At 46.2% G+C, this 20220-nt stretch overlaps 1 protein-coding gene across 1 annotated transcript in view; it reads left to right on the top strand.

Moving 5' to 3' along the window:
• The window catches only part of LOC135395663 (uncharacterized), a 28772-nt gene extending 10047 nt beyond the window's left edge, over positions 1-18725 (top strand). Inside the window, exons 6-10 of the mRNA XM_064626762.1 lie at positions 6349-6479; positions 7893-8022; positions 11011-11144; positions 13792-13948; positions 18476-18725. Of these exons, the coding sequence (XP_064482832.1) occupies positions 6349-6479; positions 7893-8022; positions 11011-11144; positions 13792-13948; positions 18476-18725 (802 nt within the window). The remainder of the gene's footprint in view (positions 1-6348; positions 6480-7892; positions 8023-11010; positions 11145-13791; positions 13949-18475) is intronic.
• The last annotated feature ends 1495 nt before the right edge of the window (positions 18726-20220 follow it).

Genomic DNA, 20220 nt, shown 5'->3' with positions numbered 1-20220 from the left:
TAGAGGTACATACGAGCTGTGGGTCGACAGGTTCACGGTAGGTAAAGTCCATTCAGTTTTAGCCATGAACGCACACGCTCCCCTCAGGATGTCCCCACAGCGTCATTGTGTACTCTTCTTTCGATGTGTATCCCAGAACACGCTGAGGATGAAAGAAGGTCGTCACTGAAAAGGTTCGCGAGCTGTAGGATTCGAACCCATATCTTCTCGATTGTCGGTCCAGGGCTCTACCAACTGAGCTAAGCTGATACGCCTCCCCAACGACCTCCAAGGGTGCGTCATCTGAAGGGACAAACCAGATCCACTCTCTCACTCATCCCACTTTCACTCTTACATGTTTTCTCACTGTCACACACATTCATATGACACGGCGACGCAAGCCGTATCTGTTGAAACTATTGGAATTGATGTTCTGAGGCTGGATGTACAGGATAAACAACTTGATTTTAAGATGTTGAATGAGGAGTTTCATCGACAGAGGCGATACTCTACCCCGTTGCAGGCGGTGATGTGGGGAATAAAATAATGAGCCTCTTCACAATCAGTATCGACGTCCGATTGTCTCCAGAGAAGTCAAAATATCTTTGAGCGCAGATGGCACGTAGGCTGGATTTCCACATTAGTCGTACGCAGTTGCGGTGGAGTACTTTGCCACTCACGTTTCTTGGAGAGAGCAATCGCTCTTCTTGTGATTTGATGTCGGTTTGATGGTGACTTGATGTGAATTCTTCTCGTGACTAGTAACTTATTCTATAACTCCCGCCAGAATAGTCAAGAACGCCAACGTTGAAGCGGACCTGATTTCACCAGCGAGTCAAGGCTGCAAGACTGTATCGCGACCGCTAGATTTTGGTGCCCTACGCGCTTTGTCCTAAAATGTCTTCTGAATTGAGGACAGTTCATTCTTCAGCGTGGAGGTCGTGCACACTACTGTTTTACACCTACGTTAGTGTAAGACGGGTGTATTTTACAAAATACACCCAAATCACACTCATGTTACACCCCTTCGAGGCTGATCCTCTCATAGATGGGTGTGAAGTGCGTGGACATCTATATTGACGTGTTAAGCGTGTACTAAGGGTGTAATAAGGGTGCAGTGGTTTAAGGCTGCGTTGCCCTATTGTAAAATGTTTAATATTATCAGGCAATATGAATGACGTGTATACTGAGTCTTAATTTTCCCTCATGCCAAAACAAGTAAGGAACGCAAACGTTATCCTGATGGTGAGTTGATACACCAAACAATTCCACAGTTCAGTGTTTTTTTATGTGCATAATCAAATTAAACTTGACATCTCACCCTTCGTTTTGACTGCAATGCGAGCAGGGCAATCGAATTCGCAGACGCTTACAAGACAGGGAATGAATATATAATCTGTTTTGCTTTTAGAAAGGAAATGCCTTTCTAAGTTGGCCATCCCATGTATGTGATGCTTCAAATTGATTTCTAAATTTAAGCGCGTATATCCTTATCCGTATATCAGACCGTATACTGATCTAATATGACACCAGTCCGTAATTGCTATATTGGGAGGAGAAAATGCATTACATGCTCATGCTATCCATTTACTTTGGTTGATGTGCATGATACACTCACCATAGAACCAAAGCTGCACACGTTACGCCACACGAAAAACTGAATCAGTTTGTTATAGGGTATCGTTCAATTACCAGTGTGGATCAACAAGCCGAACATCCGCTAAGTTGATGTTGCACCCTTTCAGAGCTGTGTGTATGTGTGTGTGTGTTGTTAAATACACCTTGAGAGGTAAGAGTATTCATTTCACCTGTGAACTTCTACATTCGAAGATGTGTGAGTTATGGAACAGCCACCTTACACTCAACAGGGATTCAAAAGTTTTGTGTGTGACAGCAGCAGCGGCATCACTGCCACCTACCAATCGTTCTCTCTTTACTTATTTATTTGGTAGACGATTTGGTAGAATACATAATTAGATAAGGAAATGTTAAGGCGGAACATGTTTTACAGTCCTGAGAGGACAAATGTATTCGATACCACAGACTGCATAAATAGGCACTTTTGGACACTGAAAAATAATTACATCACGCACATTAATTTCATACATTGATTACAATAATACATTAATTGCACAATAAACATGGGCTAATTTACGGATATAACTAGTGACAGAGGAAGTATTTGCGAGCCTTATTTATAAATAGATGGATAGAAGTGACACTCTAATGTTCGCTGGTAAATTATTACAGACCTAGCAGCTGTAGGATCTGAAAGAGAAAACAAAAAAACAAAACAAATTAGTTCTCGGTGCAGAGACCTCAAGAATCGCGCGCTATTTCTCAAAGCGTAATTCGTGTCACGACGACTGGCTAAAAAACTGGGAATGTTTACAGAGCCGTAGAGTATTTTGTGCATTAATATTGTGAGGAGGACGACGCGGCAGACTAAACGCGCGTGCAAATAAATCATTCTTTTGGCCTGCTAATTCTGTCCGGCGCCATCCAGCCAGATGAATATCACAAACTCGCAGAAAGTTCAATGCAGATGTTATTGAATCCCTGGGGCTTATTGCTAGCATGATACGAATTCCACTTTTCTGTAGCACAAGAAGCGGGTGAAGATTATGCCGATAGGTGATACCATACAGTTCAAGGGCATAGGAGATATGGAAGTAGATTATGCCGTACCACACAGTAAGAAACTCGTTAATGGGAGCCAGGTTGCCAAGTCGGGCTAAAGCGTATAAGCCAGGCGATATTTTTCCACGAACATACAGGATGTGTTCGTGTCAGTGACGATTTTCACGCGAAAAACAATTCCGAGAAATCTGATGCTTTGAACCCTTGACAGGAGACGATTATTCTTTTTATAATTCCCTGCAAACATGTTCAGCCAGGAGTGTAGCTTTTCCAGGACGAGATGAGCCTTAGTGTATAACGTGGTTAGAATGTTCGCGTTAAAGAAGATCCTAGTATCATCGGCATAGGGATAGCGCTGCTTTGGGAGGCAGTCTGGTAAGTAGCTTACGTAAATCAGAAATAAAAGTGGTCCTAAGAGCGAGCCCTGAGGCCATCCTGTGGCAGTAGGACGGATGTTTGAGTTATGTTTGTTTGCTACTGCGTACTGACTACGATCATTTAAATAACTGCGGGATAGGTTAGGTCTTATTCAAGACATTTGAAACTTTTGTAATACGTAGGATACCACGATTGATTAGATCGAATGCTTTCGAGAGGTCGACAAAAAAACACTCATGGAGATTAATTTCTCCGCAATGTCACTTTTAATAGATTCCGCTGCAAATTGAGAATTTATCATCGTGGCAACGTCTGTCCACAACAGCGATAGGCGCGAGAGAAGGTGCGGGAGTTCTCCGGCCAGCAACGACGCATCAACATTTATAAACTCTTTAATTCGGCCCGTTATCAAGCTAAACCCTTAACAAACGTCTCCCTTGCCTTTGGTAACACACCTGCTGTCCCGTACCTTTATTCGTTAACATCTATCCTGACCAAATCCGGACGCCATCTGGACCGCCACTTTGTTATCTCTGGCCGTCAACGACCAGCGGGGCACACAGTCTTCGCATTTGTGCCTGACATGTGTCATCACACTCAGGGGCGGATCTAGGATTTTGCCAAAGAGGGGGGGGGGGGAGGGGCGCTATGGACAAGTGCCATGTGCATGGTGGGATTGGTCCATTGAACCCTAGGGGGTACGGACCCCTGGACCCCCCTACATCCGCGTCTGATCACACTGCACTAAATTCCTCCTTAAGGAAGATATATACCCTATAGAGTACCATACTGACACAATGAGGACAATTTGAGGATCAGATTTGACCTTCCCGTTTATATCAATCCTGTGCACACGTTATGGCTTTGGTATGTCGCCGGGATAACTGTGTTCTTGGAGTTACCACCATGATGAATGGGCCGTTTTGTTATAGTGTGGAGGGGAACACGTCCATTATTATATCCAAATGTTTCGACCATTATGATTTCTGCAAGAACATTCAGTAAGCAATCCCATGCGCTGGTTTGATACAGTAGAACCAACGTAGTGGACACGTATTGTGGCATTATTGGCACATATCTGTAAGCCCGTAGTTTGTACAAAGGCAAGGCAGCTGCGGGGACTATTCAGTAAACCATTCAGGTCACCACACGTGGCAATTGCGTAGGTAATCCCTCTTTTATTCGCCTTCCCCCACTTCCCCCAGTATGCTTCTCAACATGTATGGGTTCCTCGTCTATTAAACTTTGTTGTATTTAAGAGAACTTTTCTGTGTGTCTGTGCTCATTCCCTGTCTCGGGTACTGTCCTCTCCCTGCCAAGCCTCAACTGGCTATCTATTCTTCCGCTTCAACTCCTTTCAGGCACGATATTCTTTTTTTTTTTAAAGCCACTCCAATGAGGTACAACAACAAATTTCCGAGATTATGAATGGGGAGTTTCATCACCAGGAGCGATACTGTATCATATTGTTGGTGCTGATGCGGAGAATGAAATAATGAGCCCCTTCACAATAAAGATCGAAGCCCCATGGTATCCAGAAAGGTGAAGATACCATTGAGGGCAGAGCGTTGGTGGGTTGGATCTGGCCAGGGACCAAACAATTTTGTGAGAGGTGGACGAGAGTTTGAGAGAGCTGCGTCAGTGGCGCTATCGGCCTGTTCATTCCCTTCGGCACCGCAATGGGCTGGAACCCACTGGAGAACCGACCCGCGCCTTGCTTCGCAGACAAGGCTGTAAGCCCGATAATGGTCTACGAGATGCCATAATGTCCAATTGCTTGCAGCGCAAATGTGGAGTCAGTGAACACGACCCATTGTGCTGCAGAAATAGAAGTACGGTATAGAGTTCCGCAGCTGTAGATGTGGTTTGATGTGAAAGGCGAAGTCTTTCTACTACGCCTTCGGACGGGATGACGAATGCCGAAGAGGACCTCCCATTTCGAGATGCGCCAACGGTGTATGCTGCAGCAGGGGTATAGAAAACACAGCATAAAAATGCGCTCGAAGGACTTCAGGAGGAACCTGATCTCTCCGTTGCAGGAGGTACGGAAGACTTTCGAAGGTGGGTAGCACAGACAGAAACCAGGGGCGTCCGGCGGTGTGGCGTCCTTAGCTATGAAGCCATTGAGAGCCTGGCATGTCCTCCGCATGTCGCCGCTGCACTTTAGTTTCAAGGTGCTTGATGTGGCGAGCCCACCACAGGTCCGAGTCCATGACCACACCAAGGAAGCGACGGGAACGTACAGGCTCGAGCTTTGATCCACCAACCGAACGAGGGAAATTTGCAGGTGAAAGGGAGCCTGACGCACTTTTCCGGCGAAAAGTCCATCCCAAGTAGCGCGGGGTACAAATGTACATTTAAGGCTAGCTGCAAACTGCGCTGAATGGCTGGTTGTGATTTAATACTGTCAGAAGAGCAACGTCATCGGCATACACAGAGAAGATTAGTTTGCGAGGAATTAATAGATTTTAGGACTGTCATTACCACGTTAAAGAGTGTAAGGCTTCCTTGAGAGCTACCACGCTAAAGAGTGTAAGCTAAGAATGCTTCCTTGAGGTACACCTTGATGAACAGATGTTCAGGGCGTTGGCTGAGGGATGTCTGGACAGCGAAGCCCTGTTCGTAAAGAAATCGTGGAGCCAGTTGAAGAGTCGACCAGATACTAAAAAAAAAAAAAAAAAGCCGAAGGCATGCAGTCACAAACGTGCGAGACGGTATCATAGGCGTGCTTGATGTCGAGGAAAACTGATAGAACGAGCCTCCGATGTGCACTATCATGTTGGACTGCACCGAGAGCAGGTCGAGCACTGCATCCATGGAACTTCGGTGGCGACGAAAGCCTGCCGTTTCGTTAGGGAATTCACCTTGCTTTTTGAGCCACCAGTCGAGACGACAGAAACAATTATCTCCGTAATTTTACCCACATAGCTTGTCGGGCTCACTGGGCGAAAAGAGGACAGGGCATTTGGGGCTTTGCCTGATTTCAGGAACAACAAACAACGCCTGCTTCCAGGTAGTTGGTACGGCTCTTTGTTACGAAGATGTGTTCTAAACATGAAGGAGCGCTCGGCGTGACCAGACGTCAAGGTTACCCTGTGCGTCATAAGTGACGTTATTTGGTCCCGCGGAAGTATGACGATTTACGTTTGATGTAGCCAGCTGCTTCAATGCAAAAAAAGAAAGAAAAAAAAACACGAGAGAGAAAGAGAGAGAGACTCTTTTTCTCTCCTGCGAAGCGCGCACATTGCTGTCTACTCTGAGATCCAATCAACCTCGACGTGACAATTTATTAGCCCTCAGTATGTTAAGAATAATCTGATTTATGTAATATTTACATGCTACCTTTTCCAGTGTAATGGAATACAGCAGGGATTGTGTTCTGGGATATCTAAAAGAACACGGATGCAGTGATCCAGATTTTCTTGAGATTTTTCTCGAGAATATACGGACCGAATGTGGAGCATCCAAGTGGAACTGTACAGGTAAGCGATATTATGGAAAGCGGCGTACTGTAACAACCAGACAGGACCTAGCGAAGAGGCCACAGTAAATTTTTCCTCTGCGCGACGTAAAAAGTTCGAGACGGGGCACAACCAGAGCACACGCGACTCAAACCAGCCTAAGTTTCATTTTCGCGAAGCAACTCACATGATTGGTAAGTAAAAGACGAGGAAAAGGGACGAAAAGCGCCAACCAACGTGAGACAGAAAGGAATCAAGCATGTCAACGTACAGCAGGCGGCTTAGTCGAGTGTGCTCTCTGCCACGTTGTTGCCCTATTGCGACCAGTGATTTCCGTCGTGACGGCATCCGCCAGTCAAGAAAAGGAAAGGAAATATTACACCATGAGGTGTCCATCATGAGGAGCCAACCAGTTGATAAGATTCTGAGTCACACGCGACTGTCATTGGTTCCGATATACACTATAACCTTACCAACGGTCTGCTAAAACTGCCTATTAGCTCCAAAATTCGTTACGTTTTACGAATTTGCCAACCATCAAAGACTACATAGTACTGCTATTTTGATGCCTTGAAGTAAATTTTATACGCAACATTTTTTTAACCCTGTCTTTACAGCATGAGGTATGACACTTAATGATAACACTGGAACAGCTACCCTTGGGGTCATGAGGAAATCTTAATTGAACAAAATTATTCTGTTAGCTTAACGCAAGGATTCTGTTCACTTAACATTCGCCCAGTGTCCCAAGGGTGACTGTTATCGCGCTGGGAACTGGGAACGAATTTTCTCCTGTGTTACTATTAAGTTTGACTGGAGCTTTACATGAGTCGCGCCAGACGCAACTACAGAAGGCTGTCATGCGCCTCGTTGAGAAACACAGGTGTCGCTCGCCATTTTGGTCACTTCCTGTTAAGGGCACTTAGAGCCAAAGTGTCTGCATGCCCGTACTACGTATGCTTACGGTATATTCGCACGATTCCTGGCTTTTTATACGTCATACTTGGATCACATAATTCGGCATGGAACCACGAACACGCAACGCGAAAAGTGTAATGAAGATGTTTAAGGTGTATAGGTAGGCATATCGCTTCCGCCGCGAATATGATGATTTGCAGCCAATCCACTTACCGCTCTTCTCGTGACATAAACGCAACGGTTCCAAATGCTGTCGGGTCTAGAAAACGAATACGATACATCCAGTTTGTTCGAAATGTAGTAGAGGGCGATGCAGTGAACTTGCTTCTTTTGCGAAGTGTAAAGGGGAAAACGAACCTTACTCAATTAAAGCATTTCGTTCCCTGCGCTGTATCGGGTTTGCGCAACGAATCAATAGGCAAAAATACTATTTTTTACGCAAATTCAAAGCACTGCCTTCTATTTCGAAGCGTATACGAATGCATCTCGATATAATATTTCGCTTTATTGCACCAGAGTGTAAAAGAGAAGATATGGTTGAGAGATTTTCTGAGGCCGACGCTGAGTGCGATGCAAGGTACAGACAGGAACACGGTCTCACTGCCGGAAAACCCACAGATTCGGTTCCCGATACGACGAGATGCTGGTAAGTGTTATCTCCCAGTGAAATAAGGGCTCCGCAGCAGCATTATCATACTGAGGGCGCTTTCGAAGGCAAGCTGTTATGTGCAGAGCTGTATTGCTAATTGCTTGATTCACGTAGCAGCGCACAAATCGACTGTGAAATGGCAGAGGACAAAACTGCATGGGAACGACGGGAGAGCGAGAGAGGGTTGCAATCAGACCTCGGCAGTTTTGACTTTCGCTCACTCAAGTTCACTCACCACCCATCCAGTTCTCGGCTCGCTCACTCAGGCTCACTCACCGTCTGCTCAGCTCTCGGTTCGCTCATTCGCGCTCACTCACCGTCCGCTCAGCTCCCGGCTAGCTCAGTCAAGTTCACTCACCACCCGCCCTGTTCTCAGCTCGCTCACTCACGCTCACTCACCGTCCGCTCAACTCTCGGCTCGCTCATTCACGCTCACTCACCGTCCGCTCAGCTCTTGGCCCGCTCAGTCAAGTTCATTCACCATCCGCCCAGTTCTCAGCTCGCTCACTCACGCTCACTGACCATCCGCTCAGTTCTCGTCTCGCTCATTCACGCTCACTCACCGCCCGCTAAGCGTCTTGCGGTCTTAGGGCTCTTCCTTATCTTCCATCACCCCCGTGTGTCAACCGAGCGGATGAACACGAAATTGACAGCCGGATAGCTGATTCAAAGAGATCATTGGTGCACTGCTCCGCGCAAGAAATATGTAAACAGAAACCAATTAATTACTCGGGTAAATCACTAAGTGTCGACGCATTGTTTTCTTGCAATATTTTTCGCTGAAGGTCCCGATGCGTAAAACAGAGGTTCCGTAAGCGTGCGAAGTAAAATTTAAAAGTTCGGATGTTTATTTAATTAGTGAGCGTAGGCAAATGGGCCGCTCACTACTCAGTTCATAGCCCCACTGGCCACTCAGCCCCAGACTCGCGCACTCACGCTCTGTCACTGGCCGCTAAACTCGAATCGCGCGCTCACGCTCACTCAGTGCGCACTCACGGTCACTCACTCACTGCACACTCAGCTCTTCGCTCGCTCACTCACTCTCAGTCACTACCCATTCACTTCTCGGCCCGCTCAGTCATGCTCACTCACATCCAGCTCAGCTCTCGGCCCGCTCACTCACGCTCACTCACCGCCCGTTCAACTCACGGCTCGCTCACTCGGGTTCACTCATGGTCCGCTCAGCTCTCGGCTCGCTCAGCTCTCACTCACGCTCAGTTCATTAGGCCAATTGAGCGTGAGTGAGCATGAGTGAGCGCGCTCATGAGTGAGTTTTGCCGAGGTCTAGTCGCAATAACAGGATGCAGCTTGTGCACGGTTTGCTTCGCATTTTAGCCCCACAAACCAAGCAGCACAACATTGGATGTCAGTCAAATATTGGGCCAACATTGGCAATGTCGGCTCAAAGTTAAACCAAGGATGAATCATTATTGGTCGAATATTTGGGCAAAGATGTTGTGCTGCTTGAAAAGGGGGCAGCTCGCGTGGCCTTGTGGTTAACGTGCTGTCCAGGTCACGCCAAGACCGGGTTTGAATACCGGTGCCGGCGATGCTGCCAAAGGCCTTATATTACAGCCTGAGCCTTATATAGCTGCCAGAGACAAAATAATCTCCCTCGATCACTGTGTGTCTCGTCTGCCATTGATCGTCACCCCTTGACGGTCGCGCGTTCTTTACGTAACGACAAATGACAGGCAAAGACACAAAGAAATCGAGGTGTTTGCTGGGTTCTCCTCGGACGCTGTGAGACATATGTCGGCACAATTCCCTTCCCTCACAAGTCTGCCCTGGACGCAGATTCCCCGGCACGGCTGTCAGTATGTGTCCGCTCCTGTTTGCCGCTATATACGGTGTTGCTCGAATGGAGGAACGCGACACCGCGGTGTTCCCATAATTATTTCACAAACTCTACCCGTTGATGGCTGAGAGGGGTGAACACCATCCGTCTTGGTACCGATAAATGAACAGTCGAAGTGCAGGAGAGGTCTCCTCTCGTTTTGTCCCAGAGATAAATTCTACTTATCAAGGCACGTCTCGCGTATGTGTTTGTGCGTGTGCTTCGAGCCGCTTTATTGCCGAATCAACTTCACAAAGTGGGCTGTGTGTACTGTACGTGTGAAACGACAAAAAGTACTGAAGTAACAAGAATATTAGACAGAAGAAGACCGAAAACAAATTATTCGACGACAACGGAGTAACAGAGCAAGTCTCTGGAAAAGGCAGGTGACTATATCGGATTATGTAAAGAACTGACTATATTCATGCATTTTCATACAAACTATGCCGCAGCGTTCCAAACAGGCGCTTTTATGCAGCATAGTACCCTTCTAATCAGTTCCGAACCCGGTCAAAAACTGTCCCATCGCCTATTTTCATCTCCCAGGTACGAAACGAAGACATGCCTGTGCACGCAAATCCACGTACTGCTATCCCAACGAAGGCTTCTGAGGGGTGTTTGGCATGATGTTTTGCATTGGATGTTTTGCATGAGGGGTGTTTTGCGTGGGTAGTTCTGCCGGGCTACCTGGATCTTTGAACAAGACCTGCGTTGCACCTGTTCTTCGTCTTTAGGAAGAGGCATAATTATTTTTGTAACGTCATGCAACGTAGATCATATAGGTGAATTTGAATTGAATTTAACGGACCAAGGGCAGCTCTCGCGCGACACACATCAAGGCTCTAAAACAGAGCTCAGCGCGAGGTTCCTCGCCATGCTTCTTGTCATTCTTTCAACAGCGATAAATGTTAATGTTAAATCAGGTCCGTATAACGAATTTGGTTGGTATATTTTGTTTACTATTGACCGTACCGATGGGCAGTGCATGACTTATGCACTGGGGATTTACGTATCTTTGCATTTACGTTCATTGGTGAATCACGTTGCAGTTGCGTTGTGTGCGTATTGTGTATACCTTGCACCCAACGTCTATGATGGCGCTACAACGACAAGTAAATTTGAATTCGTGTTTCGACCATCTCTTCCAGTATGTTGCTTTACGGCAAGGACTGCGTTCCCCTTCGACTCGTAGAAAAAGGATGCGATGCTTGGATTCTCGCAAGTTCTGAAGAAATGTGGAGCAAGCGAATATTGGCTGCATGTGACCCATCGACGTCGAAGTGTGAGTACCGCAGTAGCAAGACTGACGGATGCGTAATTTGTCCTCCGTAGCGTCTTCGTGACGTCCACATTTTTAGGTTCGCTGTAATACAGGACTGGTGTCACTTCACATTAGCACATTCCTTCGCGAATAAAAAAAATCAGGTACTTGAACCGAATTTCGAACAAGGAACGAGTCTTATATATGCCGAAGGAAAGGGGTACAAGCGATGGCGAAGAGGTACCAACTACATTAGAGTTTAGAAATGCTCAACGTAGCCATACCAGCACTGCACATCTGTTTCGGGGTTATTGGGTGATCGTCAGCCGTGCGCAGGCAAGCGACGGTTGAGCGAGTGGCGCCGAAAGATCAAGTGACACGCGATGTCCTCCCGCCGTGTCAGCGACTCACCACCGAAAGCCCAGTGCGAAGCCAGTACTTTACTGCGGTACTTTACACTTAACTCTTAGAAGCCCTTGAGGCCACTTAATACGACCAGCTGTCCTTTTCTACTTGTACAGTAGATGGCGGAGCTTCCGCCGTAACGTAGACTTAATGTAAATTTTCCATAGCGCTTATATACAGGGTGTTTGCTCTAACGTGTCCAGAAATTATATTTAGAGCGAGCGATAAAAGAAAAGCAAGTGGTACCTTTCTGCTACGTGTGTAAGAAACAGGTACTGCTGCTCTAGTAGTTTCTTAGTCAAGTAGCCGAAAAGTAGCACTCGTTTCTTGAATACAATTCCTGGACACGTTAGAGAAAACACAATGTGTAGATATATATATATATATATATATATATATATACAGTGTGGTCCACCAAGCATGACAGAAATTAACAGTAAAAACGTCGGCCCTGGAGGGACATGCGGTCAAGGGATTTTTTTCTGCCAATGACTTTTGCCATATATTCGTAACATTCTTACTTCATTTCAACTGACTGAAGCTTAATTTCTTGAATTGATCTCCGAAATTTCCCAAGGCAACCTAACGTTTTCTTAGCCTAAATGGGTTCCCCGTGGTCACGTTTACTCAGTATAGCTCTTAATCCCACTCGTAATGCTATGGCAATTGCCGAAATAAATTCGCCGAAAATCCGTGGAAATGAGTCCTTGGCTCCGCCAAGCTCCACAAAGCTAACAAGAAAGGAGGCTACATTGACACGCCACAGGAAGGGGGAGAAGGTTACAAGCTGTCGGGTGACCACATTTTTGATAAGGTAGCTCTGATTCCTGCACTCACCGCGAGTGTTCGTTCCGTGGGTAAGGCTTGTAACCCTTTCCCCCCTCATGCGGCGTGCCAGTGTAACATCCTTTCTTCCTAGCTTTTCTCGTAAACTACCCAGTAAGAAAATTCTGTCGTACGGCTGTTCATCAGATACACTTTCACGGAGATACGGATATCCGCAGAATAACGAAATTACTCCAGCGGATGTACTACGGAGATCCACTTGGCCGGGCTTGGAACTTCCTAGGAACGTCCACTTTGCGTACATAACGAGGAGATACGGACGTAAACAGGAGCTTTCTGGGATGTAGCGTGAATCTCGAGCGAGTGTTACTTTTTTATTTGTCAGAAGTCACTATACGCTTTGTAGTAAAATATGAAGCGTGTTTCCGCCATTTTCTTAACATCTGCGACCGTTGCTGGTCATTTTGCTTTCTGTTGGTCCGCTTTGCTTCACATGAGAGAAAATCAGCGCGGCGTTTCAAAAAGCAAAAAAAAAAAAGAAGAAATGAAGAAGAAACACCAACAAGAGATTGGACCACTCAGCCAAAAAGCTTTGGAAATGAGGTTGCATTCACCTCCAAACAGGGAACAGACACTGTATATTGGTGTTCTCGCGAGCTTCTACACATTCGAGAGCCTTGTTCGCCTGTGAGTCGAAATGAAGGGCGAGATGTCTAAGTTTAATTCGATAGCGTACACAAACAACGGTGAAGTGAAAAATTGTTTGGCGTATTGAGTCAGCATAGAGGTAATGTCTCTGTTTCTTACTCATGTAGTTTGAGAAACTGAGTTGGTTCATGGCAAGTCGAATTTCTGCAGTGCCTACATCGTCTCGCGTTTCTCTCTCTCTTCAATTACATGATCCGTACAGCATTCCATCACTGAGCTGATTTGGACAATCCGTGGAACAGCCGCAACAGGACCTCCTGCGGATATACGGCTATGGATATCCCTCCATAAATATCCGACGACAGTCCCACGGAGAATCATCTTCGGATATGGACATCGGGATCTATTTCGGACGTCCGTAGGAGATGGTGTTCTGTCTGGGATACGAGCCGTCAAAAAAAAAAAAAAAGAAAGGCAGAGCCAAGGGCTTACTTCCACGGATTTCCGGCGAATTAATTTCGGGAGTTACCATTGCATTGCGAGTGGGATTATGTGCTACACTGAAAAAGCGACAATGGGGAACCCATTTCCGCGAAAAAAAAACAAAAAAAAAAGAAAACTATAGATTGTTTTGGGAAATTTCGGAGTTCCATTCAAGAAATAAACTTTCCGTCAATTGAAACGAAATAAAAATGTTACCAATATGTGTCAAAAGTTATTGGCAGAAAAATCCCTTGACCGCATGTGTCTCTGGGGCCTATGTTTTTCTACTATGAATTTCTATCGTAGTTGGTGGACCACCCTGTACATATCTATTCTTTTTTTTTAGGCGACGTTGCTCCGAAGTGCAGCAAAGAAACGGTGATTGACGCCGACACTGAGTGCGGCAAAAAATACAGACAGGAACATGGACTTACTACTAGAAAACCTGACGGAAAGCCAGACGATGCAGATATGAGCCCCGAGATGCACAAACAACAGTGCTGGTAAGTGATTTTCGACATGTGGCAACGGGGGTTCCGCTGTTGTGATAGAGAATGTGGACCAATACTCCCAAACAGCACACCAATACTGGACAAAGGTTTCTCTAATATTGGAAACCAATATTGCCAATAGTGGTCCTACGAGGGGTGTTCAAGTCAAACCGGGACTTTCTGTCTCCTGAGTGTACAAATGGCTCGCGCTACTTCTTTTTCGTCATTTTCACACGCGACAGGCCTCCGCCTTCACCACGTGGTGGTCCTAAGTTTGTGCAAAACAGAAGACACGTGCTGGACAAGATGGCCGACAACGAGGTGAGCGTGCACATCGAACACCGAATTGTCATGAAGTTTCTCGTGAACGAAGGTGTAAAGTCATCTGAAATTCACAGAAGACTTCAGGCTCAGTATGGCCACGATACACTTAGCCGCAGCAAAGCGTTTGAGTGGTGCAAACGGTTCCGAGACGGCCGTACATCAGTGCAGGACGATCCCGGCCGGCACGGCTGAGCCCAGTGTGAGAGTTCCTGAGAACATCCAACTTGTGGAGCGCCTGATCCTCTAGGACCAACGGATAACATGTCTCGAAATGGCTCAAAAGACGGACCTTCCTGTGGCAACGTTGAACGCTATCATTCATGAACACCTCCAGTTTCGGAAAGCCGGGCGTCATCACCAAAGGAGTCCTCCTCCTACAGGACAATGCACGCCCACATACCACACATCTCACGACACGCACCTTACAGGAACTTGGCTGGGAGTTGCTGCCACATCCCCCTTACCGTCCAGACCTCGCCCCCAGCCATTTCCATCTCTTCGGTCCATTGAAGGCGTTCCCTGGGGGCCAACACATCAGCTGCGACGACGAGGTCAATAATCCGGTCCGGTCATGGCTGCTACGCGCCAGTAAGGATTTCTACGCTGCTGGCATCCAAGCGCTCGTGAAACGCTGGGACAAGTGCATTAGTGAAGCTGGATATTACGTTGAAAAATAAAACTAATTTCTCGCCTCTAAGTTCATTTTACTTTTGCGAAAAATGAAAAGTCCCGGTTTGACTTGAATGCCCCACGTATATGGTAACTGCGGCCCCATATTGGACCGTTATTGGGAACAGATACCGGCCAGCCAGTTTTGCCAATGCCGTGTCACTGTGTCTTGTATTGGTCCTGTATCTTGCATGTTGGTCGTATAGCGCCAGCCAAATTTTCCCAGCCTATTGTGTTTTAAGCTTTAGGAGCAATTCTGACCAGGATTCATACATGCCATGTTACAATGGCGTCCAGACGATGTCCTGCACATTAACGTGCTTCAATTGAATGTCCCGAATTCAATGTCCTGTTTTGCCTGGAACATCCAATATCAATGGCATACTGGACGAAAAATCAGACGCCCTTCACACGTCTGCGCGCACACCACTTCTTGTATTTGCCCAACAGTATAACTTAGTTTAATGGTAGACGTTTTCTTCATGTACACGGCACAGGGATGGGATCCCGCGTGTCCCCTAGTTATACAAGCCTCTTCACGTGGTAATTAAAAATGACCCTTGAATCCTTCCCCTTCAAGCAGCTCATTTTCCTGAGATACATCGACCACATTTTTGTTGTTTGGTCAGGTGACAGTTCTTGGTTGAAGTCCTCTTTAATTCTCTGGAAAGCACCACCCAATTCTCCTGCAACATTTTTTATCACTGTTCCATTCTTGGTCTTACAGAAATGTGGACCAGCCGTTGTTTTAGAAGGTGGTTAAACTTATTCTGAAAGAGTGGTATCAGATATGGCATGCTCTGTTTACCGTAGTTAGTCCTTAGGATTGGAGTCATGAACTTTCTTGCCGTTCGAATGGGATATGGGGTCGTCCTATGTGTGAGGTATATACGTCTTTCCCGTACTTCCTTAAAAATGTCTATTCCCAGCTTTAGTGTGTACATATGTCTCCAATCGTAGGGACGTGAGCATTCCGAAAAAGTTCGGTAGAGGACGTAAAGCAGTCAGCATTCATCATAAAGCGGAGAGCCCTTCTTTGGAGACCATGTAGTTTGTTCAAATTAATTACAGTCGTATTACCCCATATTAGCAGATAATATAACATTTGTTTCATATAATATTTCATTGCTTTATTCAATATTTCAATAAAGCCACTCACTGGCATTTATAAGAAGCCAACCTGCAGTCGTCAGTATCTTCATTTCAACATGTATCACACGAATGTAAGAGAAAAGAAATATTTCTTTTCACGATTGAAGCGCATATGTACCAATAGCAACGATTTCCACAGACACGCTGATGAAATACCCGCTGATTTCAGGAAGCGTAATTATTCGAGCGACCTCATTGAAACTGCCTTCGCGAAATAATGCTTTTGCACAGAGAGACACGCTTCTTTCCAATAAACCTAACGAGGAACGCAAGAACATGGCTACACCTACACCAAAGCACCTACACGAACGCACCTACAGCAAAGCGCATAGTAACTGTTCTTCAGCGTCTTCGTAACATACTACGCAGCGAGAAAAAATGAAAGAACTATATCCTTCGCCCCCTCCCCCCATTGTAACATACGCAGGTCACGAAATATCCCCCAGGTAGTTTCTGAAAAGAACGACTATGGAGAACAACTTGGTAATCACCCACTTGAAACCAAAATCACCCACTTTGCATAGCCATTTGCGAGTGGTTCCACTTCTGTAGCCCACTTATTGTCAGCCATACACGCGTACTTAGGAGCATAGTACCTTCGTTTCCGATTTTTAAGTTCGCAGCTGGTTTTGTGGCAATGTAAAGCAGCATTGAAGCATAAAGCCAGGAATAGATAACAGACGGGTTGCGACACTTAATCTTAAGCTTTCACGGATAATTGAAAGATGCAGTTAGTGGCACCACTGCGATCCTGTATTTCAGATTATACAGCAAAGTGGGTAATAGGCGAGCAGAACACTGTCATCCAGAATACAGAAACCGGCGCAGTTTCCATATTCACCGCCTACACCTGATTTAAGCGGCAGTAGTTGACACAAAATCGTTTTCCACTATCGTCGGAGCAAGGCCATACTGAACGGCGTATCGGTACTCTTTGCACAGCGGTTCCGCACATACAGTACCGTACACTCTTCAAAATGAACTTCACCGCATAGCACACTCCTAGCCAACCGTTATCCCGAATGGTATCGTTATCTGCCCTGATCGGTTGAAAACGGGAGGCGTACGCCATTTTTATGACAATTATGAACAGCGTAAGTATCACAAAAAAGGCGTACGCCTCCCTCTTTCGACAAATGAAGGCAGATAGCGATATCATTGGAGATGATGATTGGCTGGGAGCGTGCTATGCGGTGAAGTTTATTTCTAAGAGTGTATACTGTAACCGGATGCATAGTACCTATTTCAGCGAATTTCGTCTTCAACTTTTTAAACTGTTTTCACACTGCCCGGTAACAGCTAAAAGCGAGTCTCTCTCGGAATGGGCTGTCGGGACCCCCAGTGCTAAACTTCAGGAGGGGGCAACTGCCCTCTCTGCACCCAGCATCCGACGGCCCTGGACATAAATTAGTCACATTAAGCGCTCCTGCCAGTGAGGTGCACGCATACGGACTATGACTGTTATTGACTAGAGATATTGATTTCAGCATGTGCTCGGGGTGGACGTGTGATTCTCGTTATAACAACAACATTCTACTCAGTTTCAAGCCCGAATGAAATGGTCTTCGCAGATCTACAAAATGCATGTTGGTTGCCACAACAAAAGTACAGCAGCCTTACCTTCTAGTTATTTGTGGTCGGATTGAGTAGGTCCATAAAATGCAATACTAGCGCTCCTGTAAAAACACGTATTCAGTCGGATTGCCTTCTTTTTCTTGCTGTCGCTAGCCATGTTTCCAGCTCCCACTTTCACCAAAGTCGTCCATCTCTGATTTCCAAGTGGTTACGGCGTTCCTCTTGCCAAGGCCCACTTCCCGTCCCACTTCCCAAGGATCCGTCTAACCGACTCTAACTTTCAAAGTGGTTCTACTTCAGTTCATTAAGACTCCAAGTGGTTCCAGTTTAACCCACAGCGGTTCTGTCTAAACCCACTTGGATGTCGAAGAGTCTTCAAACCACTTCGCCTTCAGAGCACTTTGCTGACCAAGTGGTTCCACTATACCCCACTTGAGGCTCGATTTTCTTTTTGCACCTGGGCCAAAATACCCTTACTACGTCTCGTATGAGCCTAGTACAGGACCCGGTTCAGGCACCTGCGATGAGCGATTTACACGTTCAGGTCGCTCCTTGCCGTGGGATGTCGAACGGCGCGTTTTCATGCCAGTGCCCATGGTGACCTGCGGCAAATTTCAAAATATGGTGATTCGTGTTTTAATGGCGCAGCGGTAACTACGACCCAAATTTCAAAGAGGCAGAAAAAATACGCATTACGGGATTATCTATGTGACTCTGTGCTTCTGTCTTTATCCCCGTGCTTCTTACCCTCTGCAACCAGGCTATGTCAGAGCTCAATTGACCAGCGTTTTGTATGCCTTTCAATGTTATCTTTTCCAGTTCCATGGAATACAGTACGCAGTGCGTTCCGGAAGTGCTCAAACGGAAAGGATGCAGTGATGAGATTGCCGCGTCTTTCGTTGCACAGAGGAAGAAGCTAATGGTGGTAATGTGTGGAACGTCGATGGGGCACTGTGATTTCTACAAGAGCAAGAGCACTGGCCATATAATACATCCCATGTGGACTTTGGCAACATCGATCTTCGTGATGTCGGTGGTAACAAGCGGCTGTTACAAAAGCATCTGCTAGATTAACTTCCTATTAAAATAATGATTATTGTCAGTCACATTTTCTTTATAATTTCAGTTGTTGAGCACTCTTGATCACAATACAGATGATATTGTCACACTCAACGTCAGTGCTCAAAGAATGGGAATACGTTTTTGATGGCATACTGCAACAGCATTTTCTCCTGTTACTCATGGGGTATTTCGTGACCATTCACTGGATCCTAAGGTTCCTTATTTTCTCGGGACAACATGTAACGTGTAGTGATCCTAGTCGTCCAAACTATACAGAACTTGGAAGTTGGGAAAATGAACGGACTATGGCGATGTGGTTCCTGACTCTGAGACAGACATTACCTCTGCAAAGGCCGGACAATAAGAATATTGTCACGGGTTAGAAACACAGGAGCCAGACGGTGAATAATAGGCGAACGCTTTATTGAGCTGCTTAGCTGAGCAACGCAACAGAACTAAGGTAAGGAATGCTTATAGAAAACACGCGTCGGTGGAGAGGAGGAAATATGGAAGCTTCTCCAAGGTGACGTGACCCGTCCTTGAGACTGATGCGAGTGAAGAAACAGATGATTCTGAAAGAATCGCTCGCTAATCAGCGCGGCGTGTCGTGGATTTCAACCCGTTGTTCAACTCCGCGTTGCCTATTGTTGTGCCGTGTGGTCGCTTCAAAGATTGGCAATATGATTCCGAAAACCTGGGAAAGGCTAGGCGGACGGAGTGTTTGTCTGCAGTGATGTATTCGTTGTTGGATATACAGAACGTAAAGAGTACGTAACAGGACGTCTCGAAAGGCACACGTGACAACGCTTGTGAAAGAGGCCTGCGCTGAGGAGCACTCTGACTGCATGGAGGACCCTCGAAAGCTTGTTGGAACGTCTACGCGTCTGACTCGAGGGGCTTACATCAGAAGGGAATTTGCAGACCATCTCAATGACGATGAACGCTGAATATCAAGTGACTGTGAAATATGCAGATTGCTGCATAAAGAGAATGTCAGTTTTAGATTCTCCGCAAGATCCATGCTTGATGGCAACGGCTACCACTCAAGTGCCAGCTTCAACGAAGCGTGTACTACACGGGCGTGTGTCTGGGGTTTAAGCGTCGTCAACTCATAGTAGTCCTGCTGGGATTCGGCTGCGCAAGCTATGCGTTGCCAAGGCGACAGACATATCAGTGATTTTTGGAAAGGAGCCATACATTACACAATCGGATAAGCTAATTTACTTGAGATCGTTACTGGACGAAGCAACTACAGAAGCCATATCAGTTTTATCAGCTTCGGAAGCGTGCTGAATGGACTCCATGGAAGTCCTGTTGGAAAGATTTGGAGACGAGCGTTGCATTGAATGACAGTACCTGACAAGCTGATGACACTTCCTCGAGGGAAAAATGCCAAGCAGGTTCGAGCGCTCAGGAGCAAAATCAAGTTTTAGGTGTCAACGGACTCCTTTCCTATAATGCTTACAGCTACCATCCTTTCCACGTTGCCCACTTAGGTGGCC

The sequence above is a fragment of the Ornithodoros turicata genome, chromosome 1 (assembly GCF_037126465.1).
Source record: "Ornithodoros turicata isolate Travis chromosome 1, ASM3712646v1, whole genome shotgun sequence".
Lineage (NCBI taxonomy): Eukaryota > Metazoa > Arthropoda > Arachnida > Ixodida > Argasidae > Ornithodoros > Ornithodoros turicata.
The sequence above is the reverse complement of the archived record's forward strand: the minus strand, read 5'-3'. Positions and strand labels throughout refer to the sequence as shown.